The sequence below is a fragment of the Halyomorpha halys genome, unplaced genomic scaffold (genome assembly GCF_000696795.3).
Source record: "Halyomorpha halys isolate HHAL.00 unplaced genomic scaffold, Hhal_1.1 Scaffold534.1, whole genome shotgun sequence".
NCBI classification, from domain to species: Eukaryota; Metazoa; Arthropoda; class Insecta; order Hemiptera; family Pentatomidae; genus Halyomorpha; species Halyomorpha halys.
Window position 1 is genome coordinate 128,222 of NW_027112374.1, and position 24,251 is coordinate 152,472.

Consider the following 24,251-nt stretch of genomic DNA (forward strand, 5'->3'; position numbering starts at 1 on the left):
TCCGTATGTCCAGATAGGCCTTATAATAGTCATGTAGATCAGTCTTTTGTAATGGATTGGAAATTTAGACCGTTTGTCTAGTAAGTGCTGTAATAATCAAAATCGACGTGCAGTCTCCTATCTATTTTGTATTTTGTGGGAATTCCAAAGTAAAATGGAGGGGAAAGAAAAAAAAAGGAATAAATTGAAAAGCTTGTATTTAGTTTGTAGACTGATATTAATTGTAAAAGAATACTGTGGGAAAAAAAAATGTTATCTTTCTATTATATTGTATCATATCAAAAAAATTTAATTTATAAATTTATATATGTCCGATGATATATTGATCAGTATGCTGTGTAATGTAGCAGCCCCATGTATTTGGCCAGCATGATTGAATAAATTTCTTTCTCTCTCTCTCCTGGGCTTTAGCATCTTTAGTACATACACCTTATATTCTTTACTTTGCTGGTTTCTGGAAGGCTCAAAATCTTTAGAAATAATCTTAAGCAACCCGTAGGCTTTAAAGAAGATGGGTTACCATGAATTTCCACATTTGGAAGTTCTATGGTCCTGCCAGCGGCTCGATCTGATTTATTTCATTAAAGCTGTTGAGATCCATTTTATATTACTGCTTGCACTTAAATGTTTTTACTTTACGAAGTATCTGAACACAAACAAAAACTACCGACTGTTTTATTGTCTCATTACAAATTTTAATTTAGCGAACTACATGAGCCCCATAACCTGTGGTGGACACAAATAAAATATTTTTACTGTTTTTATTTTTTACGGTTAAGTAATAAAAAACGTTCTTACTGTAGTGAGAATAAACAACACACAAGGCCTTGATAGCAACCTACAGACTACTGTTAAATACCGGCTTGTTATACAATCGATATATTCACAGTTTGCCAAAGAGCAACGTGTATACAATAAAAAATGAATTTTTACATCTCACTTTAACAATATTAACAGGTTTAATTAGCTTATCTAGTCAACAAAATATGTGCAAATGAATCAATTGTTCCATAAACATCCAAGTTAATTAATTCTAATGGCTTTTCTGCTTTAATTTCAGTACCACTAAAAAGTTTTCAAAATATTTATCTAAATAAACATTTTTCACAATTTTTATTATCAATCAACATTTTTTAAATCGGTTAAACAATCAACTAAATTAATTCTGACTAAAATTTATAAATTATTAAATCCTAAATGGCCAAGACGCCTATGCCATCACACTAAGTTATCTCCATTATTTTTATTAATTGATGTGCCAAAATGTGCTAACTCGGACTTCTCAGTTTATAAACTATACACTATACATATAGTATATAGTGATTCCTCTCTGGTGCCTTTAAATATCATCTTATTATATAAGAAGGCCCAAACCTTGTTGTCATTATAGACAATCTTCATTCTATTCACAACCAATTTAAAATGTGTTCTGACAAAAGTCCAAGTTCTACGTATTTTGTTTCTTTCAACAATATCCTCAGAAAAAGTCTACTTTGGGCAACTTTACTTTTAAAGCTTTCCTCCAAACTCTTAAACATATTACAAGCAGAGTTATATGGTTTAAGGTATTCCTAATGATTGTTACTATCCCCTGAAAATGATAATCCACAAAGTTCAGGTTTTCTATGGCTTGTAGCAACTGAGCTTACCTGAAAACACTTTTAATTCGGGACAACCAATTTCCAAAGTCTTCCCCACAAAACTGACAAATGTGCCACGTGTCAAATAGATTACCAGCATTACTTCTCAACAAAATTGTTCAAACTTCCAAATTTCATGCCCAGGCCCATAACTCTATTGATTGTTTTACTCAGAAAATACAGGGCAGCTAACCTCAAAACTAGAATTAAAAACAAATCCTAAATAAAGCTTTGTTGTAATACATCACTCACACATTTCCCTCTCTGCAACCTTCCCTCCATCTCCTTATATCCTCCAAACATCCATTCCATTATTATCAATATACATAACTTACAAATAACATATACAAAAATATAGCATATTCATAATGACATGCATTATAAATACACAAAACATAATAACAAAGGCATACTTAGGATCAAACCTAGGGAGATGGGCAAGCCATGGTTGTTCAGGTTCTGACATTATAGCAGTTTTATTAGTTGTTACAATTATTTGTTTGAAAAAAAATTAATATTTATTACATTTTTTTTTTCACTTTTAGGGGGAGGGATAGCTGTTCCCCTTTGCCCCTAGCTGGGTCTGCACATTCATAATAATAGAAGAAATAAAAGTTTGCTATAACTCTTACATAATAAAGAATAGGATCAAGGGCATCAGTTACCAAACCTTATAGGGTAACAAGTATGAGGGGAACCAGTCCTCAAAACTTGTTGAAAAGGAGTTTGGAAGGTTATTAGAGCAAAAACTCTAACAATACTAAATAGTCAGTCAGCCACGTCCCAAAGGAACTCAGAAAAGACCTGATGCCTCATCTCGAATGGTGAACATATACTCCTAGTTAATCTTGTCATTTAGAGGTGTTCTACTAGAATATTTATATGAACTCGTCTAGGAAGTTGATATGAATTACTTTTATTGATAAATGTACAACAATTTGATATTTATAACACCTCGAAATTATTTAAACATGTTAATGAGTAATAAAATGACATAATATGGACTTGCATAATGTTGCTATATCTTGATGCATTTCAGCAATTTTCTCCCATAAATGTCACTATAGTGTTGGTGCAAAATTTCAACAAAATGGGAACATTAATCAAAGAGATTTGGCTATGGTATTTGGTGAAGAATTAGATGAAATTTCAGGTTGGAGAGGACAGATTCAGGTCAAAAAAGGAACAAAACCATTTTTGGAACATTTAAAATATGATGGAAAGAAATTGACCATAAGAAGTAAAATCTCTCTCTTTATTTTGTTATTTATTTAATGACTCTGATATGAATTTTGTAATTGAACTTACAAACACATCAGATACTAGCTTATTGTATTCTTAATATATTTTTCAGTCAATCAATTTCTCTCTTTTATATAAAACTGTTTTAGTGACATCATGTAATATTTTATTTTACATATAATCACTATGTAATATTTTATTTTACTTATGATCACCGTGTAATATTTTATTTTACATATAATCACTATATAATATTTTATTTTATTTATGATCACAGTGTAATATTTTATTTTACATATAAGGTAGAATAATAAAAATGTATCATAAAAAATTGTTTTTAACTGAGGAAGAACATATAAAATGAGGGTTGGTCTAGTTGTTTTAAACATATCATAACCAATAATATGACACAGATGACAGATTATCTACTAATTAGTTTGAAATAGTAGCCTCTCTTTTCCATCAACTGTTCATGATTCCCTTCTTCTATCACTGCACCATCCTGGAGAACTACTATCTTGTCTGCTTTACGAATTGTCGAAAGTCGGTGTGCTATCACAATATTTGTCCTACCGTTCGAAGCATTTTCCAAAGCTTCCTGTACAACCTGTAAAATTAAAACTAAGTAATATATACAGGAACACCTAAATTAAATTAATGGTTTTTGGTTTGGTTGAAATGTACCTTCTCATTTTCTGAATCCAGTGAAGAAGTAGCTTCATCCAAAAGTAATATCTTTGGATTCCTCAGGACAGCTCTAGCAATTGCAATTCTCTGCTTCTGTCCTCCTGATAACTTCGAACCCCTTTCTCCAACCATTGTGTCGTAAGCCTAAAACATTAATTGAGATGTATGAAAAGATATTAATTATTAGGACAGTCTAATAACTCATGATGTTCTTCAGCATTCATTCATTTTTGTAGCCTCCAATAGTTAGTAGCCAAGTTAAATCATCCAAGCATTGCTTTATGTCAGTTTTTCTCTCATCTCATCAATCTAAAAATCTGATCATTTTTATTAACATTTTAATGAGATATAACATGATTTTGTGTGAGTGAAAAGAATGAAGTAATTTTCAGTTTTTCCAAAGCCATATGTATCGAAATATTGCGATATTTTTTAGTTTTTAGCTTTATAAAGCTAGAGATGAATTGAAATTACAAAAGACATATCAACAAACATTCGATACAGTCTTATAATTTCTTGAACAGGATTCCTAGTAGAATTATTTTTAAGACCTCATTTCTTTTCTTTTATAGACTTATCTGATATCATCAATTTTATTTTTTATTTTTGAGTTGAGTTAATTTTATACCATTATAATCAAGATTGCCAGTCAATCAAGATCAAAAGAACTAGTAACTTTTTGGTTCAGTATCATTGAAATATTGAAGATAACTCTAGTCACGTCAAGTTTTATATTATATCATACTAATTGTAACCTTAATTAAAAGTTATTTAAGTTATGCCAATTAAGGTGATTTAATCCACCAGCGTATAATAGGCAGTTTATCCAAACAAAAAAAATAATATCCACAAAATCTTTTGATTTAGAGCCCAATTTGCTTGATCAACCTTTCAAGAAATAGCCCAATGGCGGCATCGCTCACACAGGGATTTGGAATCTATAAAGATATGTAACAGATGAGTTCAAAAAGTTGCCTGTTTCATGAAGAACTTTTACCACCCACTTCTTTATTTTCAGTAATTAGGGATAATAATGTAAACAAAAAACATACTACAACAGTACATTCAATTCATAGTTATTCAAATGTGGCAATTTTTTTTTTTTTTTACCTAAAAATGATGAGTTAACCAGACAATTTAGAAGACTACAATACTCTGAATTGATAAAATTATTCCCGTTAAACATAATTCAGGATATGCCAAAAATGTTATTAAACATTGAACTGAGGAGTTGGTGTCCAAAGGGTCGACCAAAGCATAGGTGAGATTGCGTTAAGATTGATCTCATATATTTGGGTTTAGACGGGCGTCACTAGACAGTGATTGATGGTATTGGCATTCAAGCATTTATTATTACTATTATTAAATAAAGTAATAAAATAAATAAAGTCACATCATTTGACCTAGAAAGAGATGAAATGTTAACCATTCCTAAAGATGTGGGTGGTGGATGTACACTCAATGGTTAGGAGGTATATCATGGAGATCGATAGGATTTCAGGAAGAGGATGGACACTGGATATAAGGGATTTCCTAGATTTCTATCTCTGTCTCCAAAGTTTAGGAAAAGGGTTAGGCAGATGGTGTTTTGTAGATATAGCCAAGGATATATAGGCGTATAGCCAAGGATTATGACTAGAAAAAGAATGGTATTTTTGTAGTGTGATAGCAGTGTAGCAGCCGGCAAAGATAGAACAGCATTGGGTCTTTGTTTTAGTAACCAGGAATGTCCACTTTATTTGGATAATAGAGGGGAAAGATTGAGGATAATGCTGTACGCAGTAGTAACCAAGATGCAGCTCCAGCATATAAAGTAGGAAGCACATCCTGGGCTGCATCATAATATAAATATATTTTATTGTTCCCATAAATAAAAGCATTCCTCAAGTCTTATACTAATAAGAATTATTAAGTAAATAAACTTGAATTTATTTCAAACAGTGTATCTCCAAAATTGGAATAAGCTGTATGTTAGTATTGGTGGATAGAGGGGAAAAAAATAAAATAAAATTCAACATACCTGTGGAAGCTTTTTTATGAAATTGTGAATATTTACTAATTTTGCAGCCTCTATTATATCATGCATTGTAGCTTTTTCTTCTAAACCATAAAGGATATTTTCCTTTATTGTCATATCAAATAAAACTGGCTCTTGTAAAACGAGACCCATTTGGCTTCTCAAATATGTTAAATTTATATCATCGATGTTGTGACCGTCTATCAACTAAAAAATAAAGTTATAAAATGTTTAGGGAAAAGTCATGATTTTAAAATATGAGGAATAGTATAATCTCTTACTCTTAATACAAGTGTATGCTAGTAAGCCAACAATTTTTTTTATACTGCAAATGATCTTTATGGGTTGCCAATTTTGTATCAATGTATTTTAGGTTCAAATGGTGCGACTCAACATTCCTTGAGCTGCTGCTTATTTCCAAGCTGAGCGCCTTGGTGATTGTTCAATAGACACACGGACAGTGACCAAGTTTTGAGGCATTCTTACATTTGGAGCAGTTCCCCTTTGTCTTCTTGTTGTGTTACCCATTTCACAGAGATTGTCAACCCATAACAAGATCATTTTGTGACCTGGGGTCATTGATAGTGAGTCAGTCAAAAATACAAAACAATGTCTTTCGGAAAACTTTATATCAAAATAACACTTATTCAGATATTTAAATTTTTAATTATAAAATGTTTATATGATATAAAAGATCAAATAAATGTTATTTATCAAAATGCTAATTAATATATCTAATAAAAATTTTCTATGTATAACTTTTATTTTGTGAAATCCTTCCTATACTTTCTCACTACGCACCTATTTTTCTTTCATGTATGTTTCAGGGTTCTTCCCTCATCTTCTGAATGACATCTTAATAACTTAGATCACACCACATTGGTATAATTTAGAAAAAAACAAAAAAAAACAAAAACATTAGTGTAAAGTATAATTTAACTAAATCATGACAAAATATTTTATATGGATTAGGGTTAAGTGTACTATTAAGATGTATCAATCCTGAAGATGGGGAAGATCGTTGAAATGTAGATGAAAGAAAAATAACAGTATAATGAGAAAATATGGGAAGATTTAGCAAAATGAAATACGTAGAAAATGATCATTAACCATCAAAATTAAAAAAAAAAAACAATGTACAACCTAATTACTCTATTAAATTAAAAGCTGTACCGCTACAACCCATAAAGGGTCAGGGGTTCAGTACTTTGTTAGGAAGTACTGTTACTAGAACAATGGTTGTGCGAGGAGGTGATTAGGCTCTACTGCCTGATTTTTACCCAATAAAGGGTACCCAGTTTAGGAGGCTGGGTGGACCCCAGGAGGGGTCCAGAACCCTCAGGAGTAGACTTATGGATACAGTGTACCAAAACAACAATTTTCTGCCTAGCCAGATTCAAACTCAGGAGTTAGTAGCCACGTGCCATACCCTGCCTTATCCTTACCCTTAATAAACCTATATTTCATAGAAAATTAAACTTATCCAATAAATCATAAAATTTACATATAAAATACACGCATAGTCATTTATTATCAAAACAATAATATTTTCTTTAAATTATTCATATTAATTATTTTTTTCTATACTTTTAATAATTCTCATATTTTATTGTCCAACTTCTAATGTGTGTGTTTTTGTCATGAAAACAGTTAACATTTTTTGAATTTAATTTACTGCAGGCATAAAATATCACTAAAATTATAAATCTATACATTGTGAGGTTTTCTAGAACCTATGACAAATGTTTTCTCAATAATCCAATGTTTTCTCTCAAATGTGACCTCATTTTTCTACAACCATCACTCACAGTTTTCAAACAGTAAATGAGATCTTAATTTCATTTAATTTTACCAAAAAATTTCTTACAAGACCCCAGTGCATTTCTTTTATAGGATAACCTGACCCTAGTTTCCTGCCATCCACTTCCAACCCTCAGCTGTGACTTTAAAAAATATTCTATAAACGAGGACAAACTTATTTATCCACATTTGATGGTATGCTGCCGAACCCTTCGATACCACTACTTATACAATGATAAACATTATAAACTACTTTATAGTACATTAAACTAGCTTTAATTTGAGTGATAAACGACATCTATCCATTGAATAGTTTTTGAGATATATTGTAATCATTTAAAAATTATTAAAATAAAATAAATTGAAATTTTAGATTTTTTAACTCAATTTCTTATACCTACAAGATAGCTTGGGTTCAAATTAAAAACTTTAATATGAAATAGATAATAGAATTTTATTTAAATTTTATAATATAAAAGACTCTTAATCTCAGGGTGGGTTTCTAGGCAATCAGAAACAGACACTTTTACTATTAACACTTAATTAAATTAATATATCTTTTACACATGTGTTTAAATTTAGGTATAACAAAACTAACCAATTTCACAATCTTCTTTTGATGATTCTTGTTACCTTTATACATCAAAATATACTATTTACTCAAAAAGAGCATATTACAATATATTTCTCAAAATAAATTGATTAACTACTGATTTTTCAGTGCATTCTTTATGAATTGTTAAAATTCAAAAAGCTATATCTCGGGGACTATTGAACGTAAGTAGCTCTATTAGGGCTCATGTTGTAGCAAATTTACTCTTGTTTAAATGATGTTATTTTAGGCTTTCTAGTATTGTTGGTAGTTTAAAAAATATAAAGCTTCAGATGACAATTAAATTTTTTTTTCTTGTTTAGAAACAGCCACCATTTTAATTCCCCCTACCTATAATTGGCAGACTCATCAATTTTGACTATTAATTAACTGCCTTTTTCTCCTCTTGTGCTCTTGAACTACTGGATGGTTCAGTTCCTGGCTTAATGGGCCACAGGTTACTATGAATTGGGACCCACCAATTTAATTTAAATTTATTGGAAATCCTAGAATACAGAATCTTAATAATGGTCTCCTGACATCTTCGTGTATTGAGAAATTTTTTTAACACAATATTTACAAAGATTTTTTGGAGATATTACTTTTTTATATCGAATGTATATTTACTAAAATATTGAAATTAGAAAAAAAAAATTGTTTAAAATGACTAAACCTAGACTCACTATTTTCCCTTTAGTAGGAAGATAGAACCTCTCTAGAAGTGAGATGATAGTTGTTTTACCGCAGCCAGAGTCTCCTACAAGAGCTACCGTTGTTCCTGCTTCAATCTTCAGATTCAGCTTCTTGAGAACTTGTACTTTTTCCCTGGTTGGATAAGAGAACATCACATCTTGAAAGACAATGTTTCCATAAATTTTCTGAAATTTATATAAATTTATAATATTTGCCCAGAAGGAACGAATACTAGGATAACTCATATTTAATCAAACTTACTGGTTTTGCTTTTTGATCTGTCAATGTATTGAGAGATGTTTTAGCATAAGCAATTCTATAGAGTTGCTTCATCGCCTGCCTGGCTGCGGGATACTGACTCGTCAAGGCCAAGGCAGGTCCAATCAACATAGATGCCAAACTTAGTGAACTTACAACACTAGATAAAGGCATAATATTCAGGTTTTATCATATTAATTAAATTCTAATTAATATATAAAATAAGGGGTAAGCATCCTAAACCATGGCCTATATAATTTTAAAAAATGGGCAATACAAGGAGCATAGTATGACAAAAAAGTAATTTCTAAATTAATGGTTAGTACTGTAGACAAGTGGCAGATATACCTGAAAGAGAATCCTGGTCACTCTGATTTGATAATGAATCCCAGAAATAAAAAAAAAAAAAGGCCTCTAAATGGATGGTCAAAAAAATAATCTGAAATGCAGTAGATGAATTTTGTGTAAGGACAAGTAAGAAGAATCACCTTCACAAAAGAAAAAAAGACAAAATGAAAGAATAGCAGTAGAGAAACACAATTCCTTTACTGGGAAGCACACAGATGGAAAACTCTTCACTCCAAAACAGCTGGCCTATTTCAACAATGAAGACATACTCATACCAAGAGTCGGATTTCATTAATCCGAATTTTTCGGCTCTTTTTTGAATTTATATAAAGTCAGGGCTGGGAGTCTCATTTTCTGATACCCCCCTTGCCGCGGACACCGGAAGACCCGACTGCAATGCCGCCCCAGCCTATGCACCATGCAAGCTAGGACTTGGCCGGCCCCTACCATCACGCCAGAGTTCAGGACATGCTGGCCAGCCGCCAATCGAGACAGACATATGTCTTCCATACACCAGGCGAAGATTTCATGGTGTTCACAATTTCGCCAACAGCTGAACCTGGAAGAGGAGAGTGAAGAAGACATCACTCACCAGATAAGCATATAATTTTCACAATTCCTATGAGAACCATGTTCTGTAATCATCTTATATAATCAAAATAATTATTCAATTAACAAACTAACACAATCTGCCCCTCAAGGGAATAATATTTGGTCTTAAAAGAAATATAAGCATGTTCATTAATAGCCAGAAAAGTCTCACAATTTTCACCCCCCCTTTTCCACAATAATTTTAATTTAACATTTAAACATACACTCGGGATACCTGAAGTAAGAAACGGACAGGTCCTAATGTAAACATCGCATAAAAATTGTAATTTTTAACTGAATGGAAGTTAAAATTTCCACCATATAGAAAACTATTTTTCCTGCCTTTTCAACTATTAGGAGACTGCGATAATAAGTGAAGCACCTGAAATTAATTTTTAAAAAACCACATATGTTGACCTCAAACCCTAAGATAAAGAATAAATCAACATTATAACCATAAACAAATAAAAAAAATCATGAAGTAGCAGTACAATTTTCTGGAAGAGTTACTCAAATTTTAGGACATGAGATCCTCAAAGTCTTTTAAGATATAATATCTCCCTTTTGAATATAAGAAGAGCTGCCATTAACCTGTAATAAAACTATAATTTTCCAATCCATCCATATCCTTCGAGTTACCAGCCTATTCTAGCTAGAGTGGGAAGGCTATGTTCAATCATTTGGTCCACCATGAAATAAATTTTAACTCGCCCATGTTGTATTCCAACCATCGCTGCTTTTGACACGAGGCTGTTAAGATGATATCTTAATACTCTTGATTACAACAGCCTATGCATCAACAACCATATCTATCAAAAGCAGAAGTAACACTTCACTAGTGTCATTATACAAGATGTTTTCCAATATTCTCTTCCAACAGATATTTCCCTATTCTCTTTTTCTTAATTCTATCCTTTTCTACTGCTGGGCAATGTGAGGTACCTGCTTGTAGAACTGAATCCTTAAATTCAGATCCTGAATTAAATTCATTTTCCTCTGCAGTCAAATCCTCTTTTGTCAAAGGTCTCCCTGATACCTTACTCCCATGGTTTCCTGAGGTCTTCTTCTTTCAATGTTACTTTTAACATGACATACAGAAAAGCACAGATGTTAAGTATCTATATCCCAGCTGACAGGATCTCCTTTTTTGTTTTGCTCTATTCAGTGCGTCATCAAGTACCCATCTAAATATAAGAGGACTGATATACTCATGTTATCCCATTAGATATACTATCCTAAATATTCTGAGGACTAGAACCAGAAGTAACTAGCACAAAAATAAAATGTTTGGAATCTGTGAAAGCAATTGTAAAAGGAGAAGAAAAGAAAGTTAATTCAAATCAGTTTGAAAAAGTAGGCCAGTTTACATATCTGGGTTCTGTTAAAACAAAGGACAATATACTTGAAAAGGTCAAAGAAGATAATTTTAATAAACAGAGGTTACTTTGGTCTTCATAAACACCTTGTAAACAATCATCTCACCATAGCAATAAAAAAACCTTTTTATAAGACCCTCATTTGTCCAATAATCCTCTACAGTTCTGGGACCTAGATCCTAGAGATCTGGAATAATAATAACTAAGGATGGGCTGCTGGGGATCCCGCAATAAATTTTTGGGAGAACATATAGTTAAAAATGTTTTATTGTTTTTCTTTCCTGATATTCGAGAGTTAGTTGAAATTTTTTTACAAGTAAATGCACTTTTTAGCAATATCATTTTCAAAACTTTTAGGGAACTCCCCTTAGCTCCAAGGGGAGCGTGATCTGCACATGTTTCAGTGTCTGGCTCAGAGATCTTCAAATATATACGGTTAGGAACTACTACTATAGAATTTTCATTGTTGTAAAAGTTCTATACATGGGAAGGATATCTTGTGATGGTCATGTGACTCCAATAGGAGCTGAGGATATGACAGGGAAGCTCCTCAAGCAAAGATGGAGAGTAAAGCCAAAGCTTTGATGATCTGATAAGATGGAAAATAATTCATGAACTTAATTAATTTATGCTTGGCATTCAGGATGGAATGGTGGCTGCCAAGGACAGATATGTTTGAAAGAATTTGATAGAGGAGGCAAATGGTCACTGAGTAGTAGTGACAAACCAATAATAATAATTAATTGGACAGGAAGGTTTTTTTCTATTTTTAAACAATTATTATTCATATTTATTCTTACCCTATCAGTAATGTTCCTTTAATATTATCATTCACCATAAAATTGACTCCATAAATAAATAATGTGGCCATTGACCATTGTATTAATGTCTTAGAGAAACCATAAACAGCTGCATACCAAGCAATGCTGACAATTGCTTCCCTAAATAATTTTTTTTATATTAATTAATACAAATTTTGGAATTTTAAACATAACAAAACAAAAAAAAAAAGCAACCTCACTTCTTAGAACATACTAGCATATCCTCATAGTGGTTTAAAATGTATTTTTGACAATTAAGCATTTGGATTGTTTTGACATTTTGAACATATTCAGATGCTACCTAAAGGAAAGATATTTTTCAATTTAATCACTATAGATATTTAAGTTTCTTAAATTACAAACAAAATTATAATTATTCATATTTTTACCTTGGTCGACCTGGTTGTGAGGGAGGCCGACAGAGTATCAGAATCTCTTGACTTCATTCTCAAACAGTTCATGATTATGAAGATTAGGAAAAGGGGTAAATTCATCAGTGTTATACTTGTACTGACGAAGAAGGAATAGCCTAAAGAGAATAGCAAAGAAAGCATAGCGATGACAACTTGAGCTGCCTTATCTCCTGTCACCTGCGCAATTATTTTGATACTAACAGTATAACATAGAGCAGTCTTACTCAATACAAAATTATTCATTTTATTCAGAATAGTAAAGCAGTAAATATAAGTACTCATTTGCAGTTTATGGTAGTTGGATTCAACATTAACAAGATATTGTTTCATTTATACCAAATGAATTTTTTTATTATTAGATCATGGTGTTCGGAGGATGTCATGACAATTAAGGTATTGTTCTGATGGCCTTCTCAAGATGTTACAGTAGGTGCTATCAACAATGGATGAACAAGCCATCTAATAAACTAACATATCATATTTTATTGTTACTGCCATTAAAATAAAAAGTTTTAAAAGTTGAATCAATACACATTTTGGAGTCATACAAACAATTTTCCAATCAAAACTTTGAAAAAATCATTTTACAAACTAAATTTTTGATTAATGATAAATAATTTGACAAAGACAAATGGGTTGTAATTATGTTTTGGCTGTGTAATAAGGTAGGAAATGTAATTTTTCATGATGTTTATAAAATTAATTTATAATGAATAGATTGTATTTAAAAGTTTTTTTATTGATAGATCTTTGAAAATGGCCGAATGGCTGAAATGTTGAAGTGTTAAGATAACAAAAAAGTGTTGAGACTAAATTGATATTTCTTTTTATAACTACTAAACAAATCTGTCTCTAACAAAAATTTGAATTATACATAACTTTTTACTTTTTCAGAAAAACCTTAAAACTAAAAACTTGGAAATATATATGTATATATATATACATATTTTTTTTACGAAATGATTACGAAATAATAATGATTTCAAGAATACGATTCTAAAATGACAAGATAATAAAGTACATTTTTTTTTTATTGTATTTGAACAAATTATTATAAGCCATAGTTAAAGCTGCCTCAAATTTACTACATCTTTTGTTGGAAGGATTTTTTAAAATTCTTTTTGAACAAACAACTAGCTGGTTCAGATTAAACATTTATTTTGTCAATTTAAACATTTTAAAAAATAAAAATAAAATAAGCAAAAGATGACTAATAATGAATACAAGTAAAAATAAAAAGGCCTCTCAGATAAAAAAAGAGTTAGATAAATTATGAAAAAGAAAAGAAACTAATTTAGAAAAAAAAAAATTAAATATATAAAATAAATACTGCTCGACGAAAAGTTGCTCCACTCTGATAGGTCAGAGGAAGAGTGCTGCCGAGATGTGTAGGTCACAGCTCTGTAGCTAAATACACTGCTGAAATGGTCCAAAGTTGGTGTAATGGCTCATCGATAGTCCAAATATCAAAAAGTCATATTAATGTATTAGGCGAGCTGACTAATTAACAAAAATTTATATTTAAATGGTAACGCAGATAAGGTCAGGTTTCGGACTGTAATGGTGACTAAAACACTCAAAAAATGTCTAATAAAACAACCAAACGCAGACAGGGTTTCTTATACACTATCATGGCCACTAGCCGGAACTTTACAAAAAAAACAAAGATGGTCGGCCCGTTGCTAGGGAACATCCTAGCGACGATTATCAATCCTTAGCAACTGTCTGTATTACTCATTATAATACACAAATATAATTACATATTTTTCTTTTCAAATAACTAAATCCAATTAAAATAATATAAATACAAATAAATGTGACTAAATTAAAAACTAATAAAACTCAAATACTATTTACAATTATTAACATTATTATATATTATGACATTAACAACAATAATTTACTTAAGTTCTTTATTACTTTACTCCATAGAACCCTATTCCTAGCCCCTGTAGCCAAATAGCCTCCTAACCTTTGAACTGTCTCATCTCACCATCCTGTAATTGGTCTTCCTCTACTTCTCTTGTGTTCCCTTGGTATCAACTCTTGAAAGTCACATTTGTGTCCTTGCTAATTTTTCATAATTTTTTTCTGTTATTAACCATGCCTGAAATCCGATGCTGATACCACTAATCGATTCTTTCATACATCTGTCTAGTAATGCTCCTCCGAACCCAAATCTACTAAATCACACAACGCAACCCTCCAATCAACGTTCAGGTTACCTCTCTGATGTTTACCCATCAGTTCAGAGTTAATATTTTAGGAATCTGTTTGTTACTAAGAACCATAACCTTATACATCTAATTTCCTGCAATTCTATAGCCTGAATTATATTTATCGAGTGCAGTTCCCTCAATGCAGTGTTGTATAGCCTTCTAAATTCTTATATTATTATATCTTAATAAAGTCATTCTTATTATGATTATTATCTTATTTACATTATTATCATCATTTGATACAAATATTTTATGTAATATTGTATTTTAAAAAACCTTAAGGCTCTTTTTTTTTCTCAGCGTAGGAGGCCACATTTCACATCCACAAAGAACAGTTGGAGTGATAATAGTTTTGTTAATTTTAACTTTCAAGTTTCTAGAAGAATAAGGTTATCATTGGTAATTTGTGCCTTTGTTACTTCCTCTTCCAGGATGCTTTCCTTGAATTGACTGTTTTCTTGTTGCTCTTGTTGATAGCAGTATGTTAAAGGGTTTTGTGTAGTGGACTTTAGGGAGGGTTTTATAAACAAAGACAAGAAGATTGTGTTTTCACCAATAGACGCCATGACAGACTGTTCTAGATCCAAGGGACGCCAAGCTATCCCATGCCAGAGCAGCTTCGCCATCTACCGTTTTATTTTACAGAACAAATAATGAAACTTACTTTCTATAACATTTTGATAATGTAACGATTCAAAGAATTTTATTATTTTTATTTATTTATCTATTTATGGTTTTATTTATTTTCTGTCTGTAATTATTTTTCCTAAATCAATATTTAGTTTGAGAATCTACTTTATTATTCATAATTTTTTAATGAGTTTAAGTGTAATAATTAAAAAGTAGGTATTATCTAGAAATCTTACATTTTCGCTACATGTCAGTCATGTGTGTGGTGTAGTCTTCTGTAAATAAAGTTTTTAAAATATTTGAGTCTACTCAATATGGCTGCTATTCAACAGACTTTTTGGAGGACACACTGCCGCCATCTACTTTGTTTTGAATAACGATCTTTCCACTCCATGTTTGACTGAACAAAATTGGTTAGCTTTCTTTTTGGTTTAACAAAGCAAATGAACAATATTGAAATGATACATAAAATAAAAACATATTAAAAACCCTTTATACATAAAAATATACTATTTACTTAAAAAGAGGATATTACAATATAAATAAAATAAACTCATTATTTTGTTTTATCATAGTACTCACTGATTCGATGAGCTGTGGGCTATTTGTCAATACCTCAAGGCATTCATTAGGAGAGTTTCTGCTCCTATCAAACCAACTCATCTCCATGGAAACTATTTTCTTAAAAGCTTTTTCCTGTAGTTTTTTCAACCATAGTTGAGTTGCAATTGTTGACATCACACCCTTGAAAGTAAAGTTTCATATCATAACATTATGTATAAACTTAGAAATTATTTATATAGATGAAGGGTACTGAGTATTCTAGTTACTAAGACATATAGAAAATTAAAATGTATTGATTTTTTGCTTCAAACTTATTTTATCAACTGAAATTAATAATTGTTGTTTTATACTTGTGAAGGAGCCACATAAGGTGCGACATTACAGTGCAAAAATCACTACAACAGGAAGCGTTCATTTATTCTGGAGGAGATAAAAAACAGTTTCCTCTTCAACCAATTTGGATGAACATGGGACTGCACTGATCTTCAGGTATCTGGTAACTTTTTGTAATTTATATTTTATAGTCATTCTAAATTTAATGATTTTCATAGTATACTATTTTATGTTTGATTTCATAAAATTTATTTCTATTGGGTCCAGTCATAGGTAACTTCTGTTTTTACATTTATTTTGCTCCCATTAAATAACAAAATTTATTATGTTTTCACCACTAATATCTATAACCGTCTCCCATCTTTCTGTCAGTTTATCAATTCCTTCCTTGTAAAATGTGGTTGGGTTGGACTGGAAGAAGTTTTCGACAGCCTACCTGTAAGTTTTCGACCAAAAACCCTCCATTTCAGAGGTTAGAAAAAAAACAGTTACAGTATTACACAATACAGTTGAAAAAAGATTAAATTAAGCCTCGTCTATGTAGTGAAAACAAAAACTTGTTGCCATCGTAACTCATTGCGGATAGATATGAATAATAGATTTTACTTAGCTACTTTGGAAGTTACTTATGATTTGACCTAATATTTTCTTTTTGAACATAAATATTCATTAAATTGTTTATATAAGTTTTATTTCATTTTACTCAATAAAGAAGACTTTTTTTTTGTTTGACTCAAAGGTAGTTATCTTTATTATTTCCTTCCCTGGTCTAGTATGCTTTAGTAGTTTATCTTAATGCTCTAGTAGTTTATCAATTAATGAAACTATTTATTCAAATCATCACTTGCCAGAAGCTGAATTACAGTCAATAAAATGAATTTAATTAGCACAATGACTTTTATACATTTTTCATGAACCCTTTAATAGTGAATTTGGTTTTGTAGCTTGTAAATTTTGCTGAACATTTCCATAGTCAACCAAGGCTTCCAAAGCTTAAACTATTTATTTCATACATATGAAATAGAATATTACAACTGCCGTTAAGTAACAATGAAAAGCTTAGGGAACACAAATGTTCTCACATGTGAACACAAATATTGCCATTCTCCATTTACAGACCTCTGCCCTAACACTACCACCCAAACTAAATTTGCAAGATCAGTCTGAACACATTCCAACGTCCTTTTGGTCAATCCCTCAGTCAGATATTCATTTTATAGAAAATAAACTTTATTATTTGATTTGTAAATAAAACAGGAGATGGAGACACTGCTTCTCTGGCATAGACAGGAGGCTTTCCTTTGTTCGGCTTAGCTGGCAGTTGGTGTCTGTTTTTGCATCACTCTCTTTATCTTTTTTTTTTTTTTTAAAATCCTTCCTGATTCCACAACAGTTTGGTAGCAGACCGTGGTTTAGGTGTAAAAGGTTAAGTGACAAGAGTTATTTACATATGTTAATAGATACATGAGCTTTATGATTTTATTTAGGAATTATCGCCAAAATTAAACACAAAGGACAATGGATGCCACAGTATTCAACATTAGAAAGCTTGCACCAAAAAATTACGGCATTTGGTTGATGAAAATCGAAGCATTTTTAGAAGCAAAAGGTTTATAATATAAATATTCATATAAACTTTATATGAAGAAATAATAGAAAAGATCCACCGACTGGAGAAGATGCAGCCTGGACTTGGAAAACTAAAGAGGTATTCTCTACTATTATTTTAACAGTTAGTAATGTTATATTGCCATCAATTAGAGGTGAAAAGAATGAAAAAAAGTTTGGAAAAAATTAAGAGAGAGGTCTGAAGGCATTCTAGAGGAAAAAGTGCTAGAATTAATGTTTGACCTTACCAAAATTAAGAAAAATATTATTGAAACATTGGATGAGAATACCTCACTAGGTTTCAATGTTCTAGGAGATAGCTCAACTGGGTAAATCTTTGACAGACAGAGAATCAGTGATATATATCGTTGAAGGCTTACCACTCTACTATGATCCAATTGTTAACCCCATTTTCACAAATAGAAACATTAAGTGTACTGAGTCAAGACAAATGCTTTTATCCTTTGAAAGGAAGAACTCAATAAATAGAAGCGAACTAGCATTAAAAACATTAAATGGAAAGCCAAACCTTAGTCCAAAAGTCTGTTTTATCTCTTTAAAAAATGAATCCTGGTACAACAAAGATAATAATAGATGGAACAATGGAAATGGACTCTCTGATACACAAAAGCCTCAACCAAGAAGACACCATAGAGTATCCTTGGCTACAGAATTTGCCTTATGAACAATTACCTGTGGTAATAGATATCTGGTTGAGGAAGGAACTAAAGAAACAAAGGAAGTTGGAAGGAATATCATAAAACTCTTCAAGGGAAAATTATAATGGAGACATATTGCAAAGGTGATAAAAACAACCCTAACTTTAAGAATGTTTTGACTGTTCCAAAATTATGTGGTGATCTACTATTGGTGACAAAGGAAAATTTTTTTTAATATTTGTCTTTTCAGTCGTGCATGAGGATTCCATGTCAGTCGTTTGTCCAGATGTAGTTCTAAGTAACGGATTTGTTCAACAGGAATAAGTGGGGTGTTATTAAAAGATACTGTGGGCCAAGATGAAGGTTTACGAAATAGGGTAAATGAGATTTGGTGGGATTTATTGGAATTTATTTTAATCCTTCAGTTTTGGGACCATTCTTCAAGGGCGGGGACCAAGAAAATTGAAAAGGAAAATAGAGTCATCTTTTCCCAAGAAAGAGGCATGGAAGAGAGTTATGTAGACAGGGCTCTTGCACTGTAAGAATAAGTGATACCAGATCAACAATGAACATCAAATGAAGAAGTAGTCAATGTAGTCTAAGACAAAAATTGTTGTGACAAAGTATGATGCTTTTCCCAGATTCAACTAAAGAAGGGCATGACAGATCTGTGTATATCAAAGACTATGCAGTTGATGTTGATGAAGAAATATTAGATGTTAATATAGAAAAACTTGACCAAAAGATGAAGAAACATTTTATTAAAGATTTTTACACTACAGAAGATGAAGAATACCCTAGATTCAATGGAGATTGCCATAATTAGAACATTGATGAAAAAATGTGGATTGTGAAGAAAATAATTTGGAAGAAGAAATTAGGAAATATATTCATACTAAGAAGAAGAAACCCAGAAAGAAAAAGGGATTTAGTAGTACAACAAATACATCCTGTTGAACCAAATGTTTAAAATGACTTCAGAGAGTATTTTGGTGAATATTTTAATTCTGACTATGAAAAGTCTGGATGCAGTCGAAAGAAGAGAAGTCCAAATCATCTACAAAGTACAGAAGACCAGTAGGGGATGTTTGAACCTAGGACTCGATGTAGTGTTTGTGAAACATTAAATTAATATACATGTAATTGGAGTGATTTAATAAAATTATTAATTTTTAAGAGATTTGATTGTTAATAAATCCCATCAAACTATGCATTTATTTGAATAATGTGACAAGTCATACTTACAGATAAAACTACCGAGAAAGATATAATGGCACCCAATCCAAAAAGGTAGCCAGCATCAAACAGGGCTATCCGACTTAGTTCATCTTTGGTGTATGTGAAAGACTAAAAACAAAATGGTGTATAAAATCTCTGTGAAAAACTTAAACACAAAACACAAAAAAACAATCACCTGGCAAAATAGAGTATATATGTAAAAAAAAAAGGGAAGAAATGTTGATGTAGATATAGTGAATAATATGGCTAGAAACCAAACGACCAGCATTTTGAGGTTTCTCAAACTCAGCCACTGTAGTTTTTCAATCTGTGGAAACTGGAAAGAGAACAAAATAATAATACCTCATGTTCAATAATGGCTATATGATAAATAAATAAAAAATATGTCACCTCCAAAGATTCATCGACAGATGATGTTCTTTCTTCAATCAATTTCTCCTGAGAAATATTTCTGTGGCTGTATAGGGGAAATAACAATCATAAAATCAAAATATTTACTTAACATTTACAAAATACAAACAAAATATGTAGTGTCCATCCTAAAGTTTCATCGTTTACTTCTCACTAAAAAAACTTTCATTCTTGCATAAATGCAATTATAACTTTTTTTCAAAGTGATCTCATTTAGATTCATATGATAATCTCTACATGAAAATATTGAATCCAATAAAAATATGATTCAAAAAAAAAAAAAAATTAAAATTTTATATAATATTTGTACCAACAATTTTCAGGTTTGGTGATGAGATGTTAAAGAAGGTTTCTGGTTTTACCAATGTAATAATGGATTAACAGTTAGATGAAAGTTAAAATTACATTTAGTTTTGCCAATGAAATAACAGTTAGAAGTAGCATATAATATTGGAAAACTTATCAATAGCCTATGCCCAAATTTTAATTTTATTAAAACATTAACAACATATTATTATCCATATTATTTTCGAACTCCCTTTATAAACTAAACTGCATGATACTGCTGATGATATTATGGAAAATCAGCTATTCAGGTGCAACCCTAGGGACTAAGAACAATAACATCAAAATCAAATGCCTCACATACTTAGATGACCTTGCCCTTTTAGCGGAAACAGAAAAAGAGGCGATTGCCCAAATAAACACCCTCTCGGGAATAGCGTTGAAAACGGGCTTACAAATATCTTTTAAGAAGACGGAACTGAACACCACGGACGTGGGTTTTAAGAAGAACACGGTTAAAACCATATACGGAACAATTAAAATGACTCGGAGATTTAAGAACCTGGGAGAAATAATATCCAGCAATGGGTCAGACAAAGCAGGGTTTAAGGGAAGAGTCGCCAAAATAGAGAAATTAAACTTTGCCACCAGTAATTTTTGAAAGAAGAAGAGCATATCTATTAAAGCTAAGATATAAGGTTATAACACAGTCATCAAGCCAGTGGTACTCTATGGAACGGAAACCTCGTGTCTTCCCAGCCTAGAGGGGCTTCTGAAAGTAGAAAAAAGAATTCTCAGAAGGATCTACGGACCTAAGAGAACACCTAGAGGATACAGGTTGAGGTTGAATGAAGAAATCTATAAGAAAACAACAGACCTAGAGATTGAAGTTAGGGTCAGAAGGCTGAGGTTTTATGAACATATAATTAGGATGAAACCTAAAAGGCTAAACCATAGAATTTTTCAACAAATCACTGTCAAAAAAATTCAACAGGATATTTCAAGCAAGACAGAGATGATATGGAACAAGTGGGGCTGACGGACTAGGATTTTTTAGACAGAGATGATTACAGAAGGATGCTCAAAGGAGTGAAGGTTCTTATGGGAAAAAATCCCTCCAGAAAGTGTCTTGCACGGTCTGAGGAGAGAAAATGTAAACACGCAGAGCTCATGAGGGACATATGGGAGAAGAGGAAGCATTAGAATTATGATATGTGCGTGGTCTTCAAGGCGTTTTTGTGAAGAAAACAAAAACTGCATGATGATCATCACAATAAGTAATGTATGCACTGAATAAGTTTACTGTATGTTTTTTGTTACCGCAATTCCAACTTCTCCTAAAAATAAATTAATTTGACAAACCCTTTCTTTGTTAAATTATAATATTGTATACTTAATGATGACAATAAATCATTGTGTAATAATTTTAAGTATTTTTTATTTTATCACAACTTGTTATATATTTGGGAAAAACAAAACAAAAATATGGAATAAAATTTAAAGAAACAAAATCTTTATTCAAGGACCAAGTCCTCTAAGAACAATGAATATAATTAAATAAAAACAATGATCATAAATTATTGAGGTGTAGATAGTTGACCATAGATTAATGATTGGAGAAGTTTGTCGGGGGGTGCCGTCAGCAAAGAAAAACATAAATAAACAAAACCATATTTATTTATTTTATGCCGACGTTTCGACCTGAATTTCAGGTCTTCATCAGGGGTTATGGCGTAGAAAGTAGGCCTGCAACTGCTTAGTATGCCTTATGTAGGCTTGCATCAGTTGCAGGCCTACCTTCTACGCCATAACCCCTGATGAAGACCTGAAACTCAGGTCGAAACGTCGGCATAAAATAAATAAATATGGTTTTGTTTATTTATGTTGTTCTTTGCTGACCACACCCCCCGACAAACTTCTCCAATCATAAATTATTGTTTATGGTATATCTATGAAGTTCAAAATATCAGATTGTCTATAAATAAATTTTACATTGGTCAGTAGATTAGGGTTTTTGGAGAGAAAAAAATAGTTGAAATCTTAAGGAAGTTAGCAAAGAAGTCTATTTCTATCCCTAATAATAGACAATAAATTCCAAAAGGACGAGAACCAGACATCATAATTTCCATTTAAAGATGATTTAAATATGTTATCTTACTTTAATGTAATATCTTTGTCCTTTTCTTCAAGTTCTTGTATCTTAGTTAAAGAGTAATAATATCCTTTTAATTTCATCAGTTCACTGTGTGAGCCTTTTTCCATGACGTGCCCTTCCTAAATGAAATTTGATTATTAATATTTACTTATAACATAAAAATTAAAAGAACTGAAGGAATCACTTACTTTCATAGTATATATAACATCAGCTTTCCTCACAGTTGACATTCTATGAGCTATGATCAAGGTTGTCCTGTCATGCATTGCATTATCGAGGGCTTCTTGTACAATTCCTTCTGAATGAACATCTAGCGCAGAAGTGGCTTCATCAAGAAGGAGCAGTTTATTCTTTCTAACGATTGCCCTTGCAATTGCAATCCTTTGTTTCTGACCTACTGACAGTTTTATACCCCTTTCTCCAACAATTGAATTGTAGCCCTAAGCACACAAATATTATATATACATAATTTTTGTTTGTGGATTATCTCTATAGGAAATCTGGTGAGTCAATTCATAAAAAAAATTGTTGAGATTAATTTCTTCCAGTTTAATGAAATTTTTATTAAAATATCATGACATGGTACAACGTTTCGGGACCACTGTTCCATATTCATGTACTTTAAACCTCATAATTTCATATAGGAAATCACAATTTGTGCATCTTCACTACTTCTTAACACAGCCAATGGCTTTTTTATGAATTTAATTTTTTTTTTTTACCATCACATTTCAGCTTTTGTCGACCTATAAGAATTAAAAAATAATTCTCTGTATTTTTATTGGATGATATTAGCATAAAACTTACTAAAGGTAACTTCTTGATAAAATTGTGAGCATAAGAAAGCTTTGCGGCTTCTATTATTTCGTCTAATGTTGCATCGGTTTTTCCATATCTGATGTTCTCTTCTATTGAAATATCAAAGAGCGTAGGTTCCTGTCCGACCACACCAATTTGATTCCTCAGCCAACTGATATTAAGTTTCTTTATATCCACTCCTCCAATAAGGATCTAACCAATAAGTAACAATTAATTGTTTTGAAAAATTCATTTTTACTTTTAGATTTTTGTACCAAATGTTTTTAAAATCAGACCTGCCCGGCAGTGACATCATGAAGGCGTGTGATTAGGTTTACGATTGTACTTTTTCCTGCACCACTAGTTCCTACAACTGCTGTGACTTTACCAAACACAATGTCCAATGTCAGACCATGGAGGACCTATATTTTGAAATGTGGGTATATAAATTTCCTTAACTGAATTAAAATAAATAATCCTAAGAGTTACAACTGAAGTTGAACATATACCTTTGTTTGTAAGTTTGTTGGATAGGAGAAATTAACATTTTTGAAGGAGATGTCAGCCTTAAATATGTCAGGCTCAATGCCTTGTTCAATAGATTTGCTATAGCTAGACTCTTTATCAAGGAATCTGATTATCCTGTATGCTGAATCTGTTGCCATATAGAGATCAGAAATAGCACTTAGCAAGTATATGGAATGGTATATAGCATTAATTTGTGCAGTTAAAATCTAAAAAAAAAAATCAATCCATTAGCACTTAAATGTAAAGCTTGAACATATATTATATTACCCCCTCTCTCCCCCGGTTGTAAAACCAAAGAAGAAAATTATTATTATTAACCCTAGCAGCACCAAGGTAGTATTCAT

General features: G+C 31.5%; 1 protein-coding gene across 2 annotated transcripts in view; it reads right to left on the minus strand.

Annotated features, from left to right (window-relative positions):
- Window positions 1–2,646: 2,646 nt before the first annotated feature.
- LOC106684013 (phosphatidylcholine translocator ABCB4) overlaps window positions 2,647–24,251 on the minus strand; it is a 52,314-nt gene continuing 30,709 nt past the window's right edge. Inside the window, exons 11-27 of one of the 2 annotated variants that reach the window (XM_014425831.3) lie at window positions 23,889–24,113; window positions 23,676–23,801; window positions 23,389–23,592; window positions 22,770–23,021; window positions 22,585–22,700; window positions 20,121–20,187; window positions 19,906–20,046; window positions 19,737–19,838; window positions 15,910–16,071; window positions 12,455–12,655; window positions 12,266–12,366; window positions 12,045–12,185; window positions 8,933–9,089; window positions 8,662–8,856; window positions 5,590–5,793; window positions 3,567–3,713; window positions 2,650–3,489 (exon numbers count right to left, since the gene is read on the minus strand). In XM_014425831.3, the coding sequence (XP_014281317.1) occupies window positions 3,304–3,489; window positions 3,567–3,713; window positions 5,590–5,793; window positions 8,662–8,856; window positions 8,933–9,089; window positions 12,045–12,185; window positions 12,266–12,366; window positions 12,455–12,655; window positions 15,910–16,071; window positions 19,737–19,838; window positions 19,906–20,046; window positions 20,121–20,187; window positions 22,585–22,700; window positions 22,770–23,021; window positions 23,389–23,592; window positions 23,676–23,801; window positions 23,889–24,113 (2,727 nt within the window). In that variant the 3' untranslated portion in view covers window positions 2,650–3,303. Of the gene's footprint in view, window positions 3,490–3,566; window positions 3,714–5,589; window positions 5,794–8,661; window positions 8,857–8,932; window positions 9,090–12,044; window positions 12,186–12,265; window positions 12,367–12,454; window positions 12,656–15,909; window positions 16,072–19,736; window positions 19,839–19,905; window positions 20,047–20,120; window positions 20,188–22,584; window positions 22,701–22,769; window positions 23,022–23,388; window positions 23,593–23,675; window positions 23,802–23,888; window positions 24,114–24,251 lie in introns of both variants that reach the window. The other variant, XM_024361883.2, reaches the window with a different exon arrangement.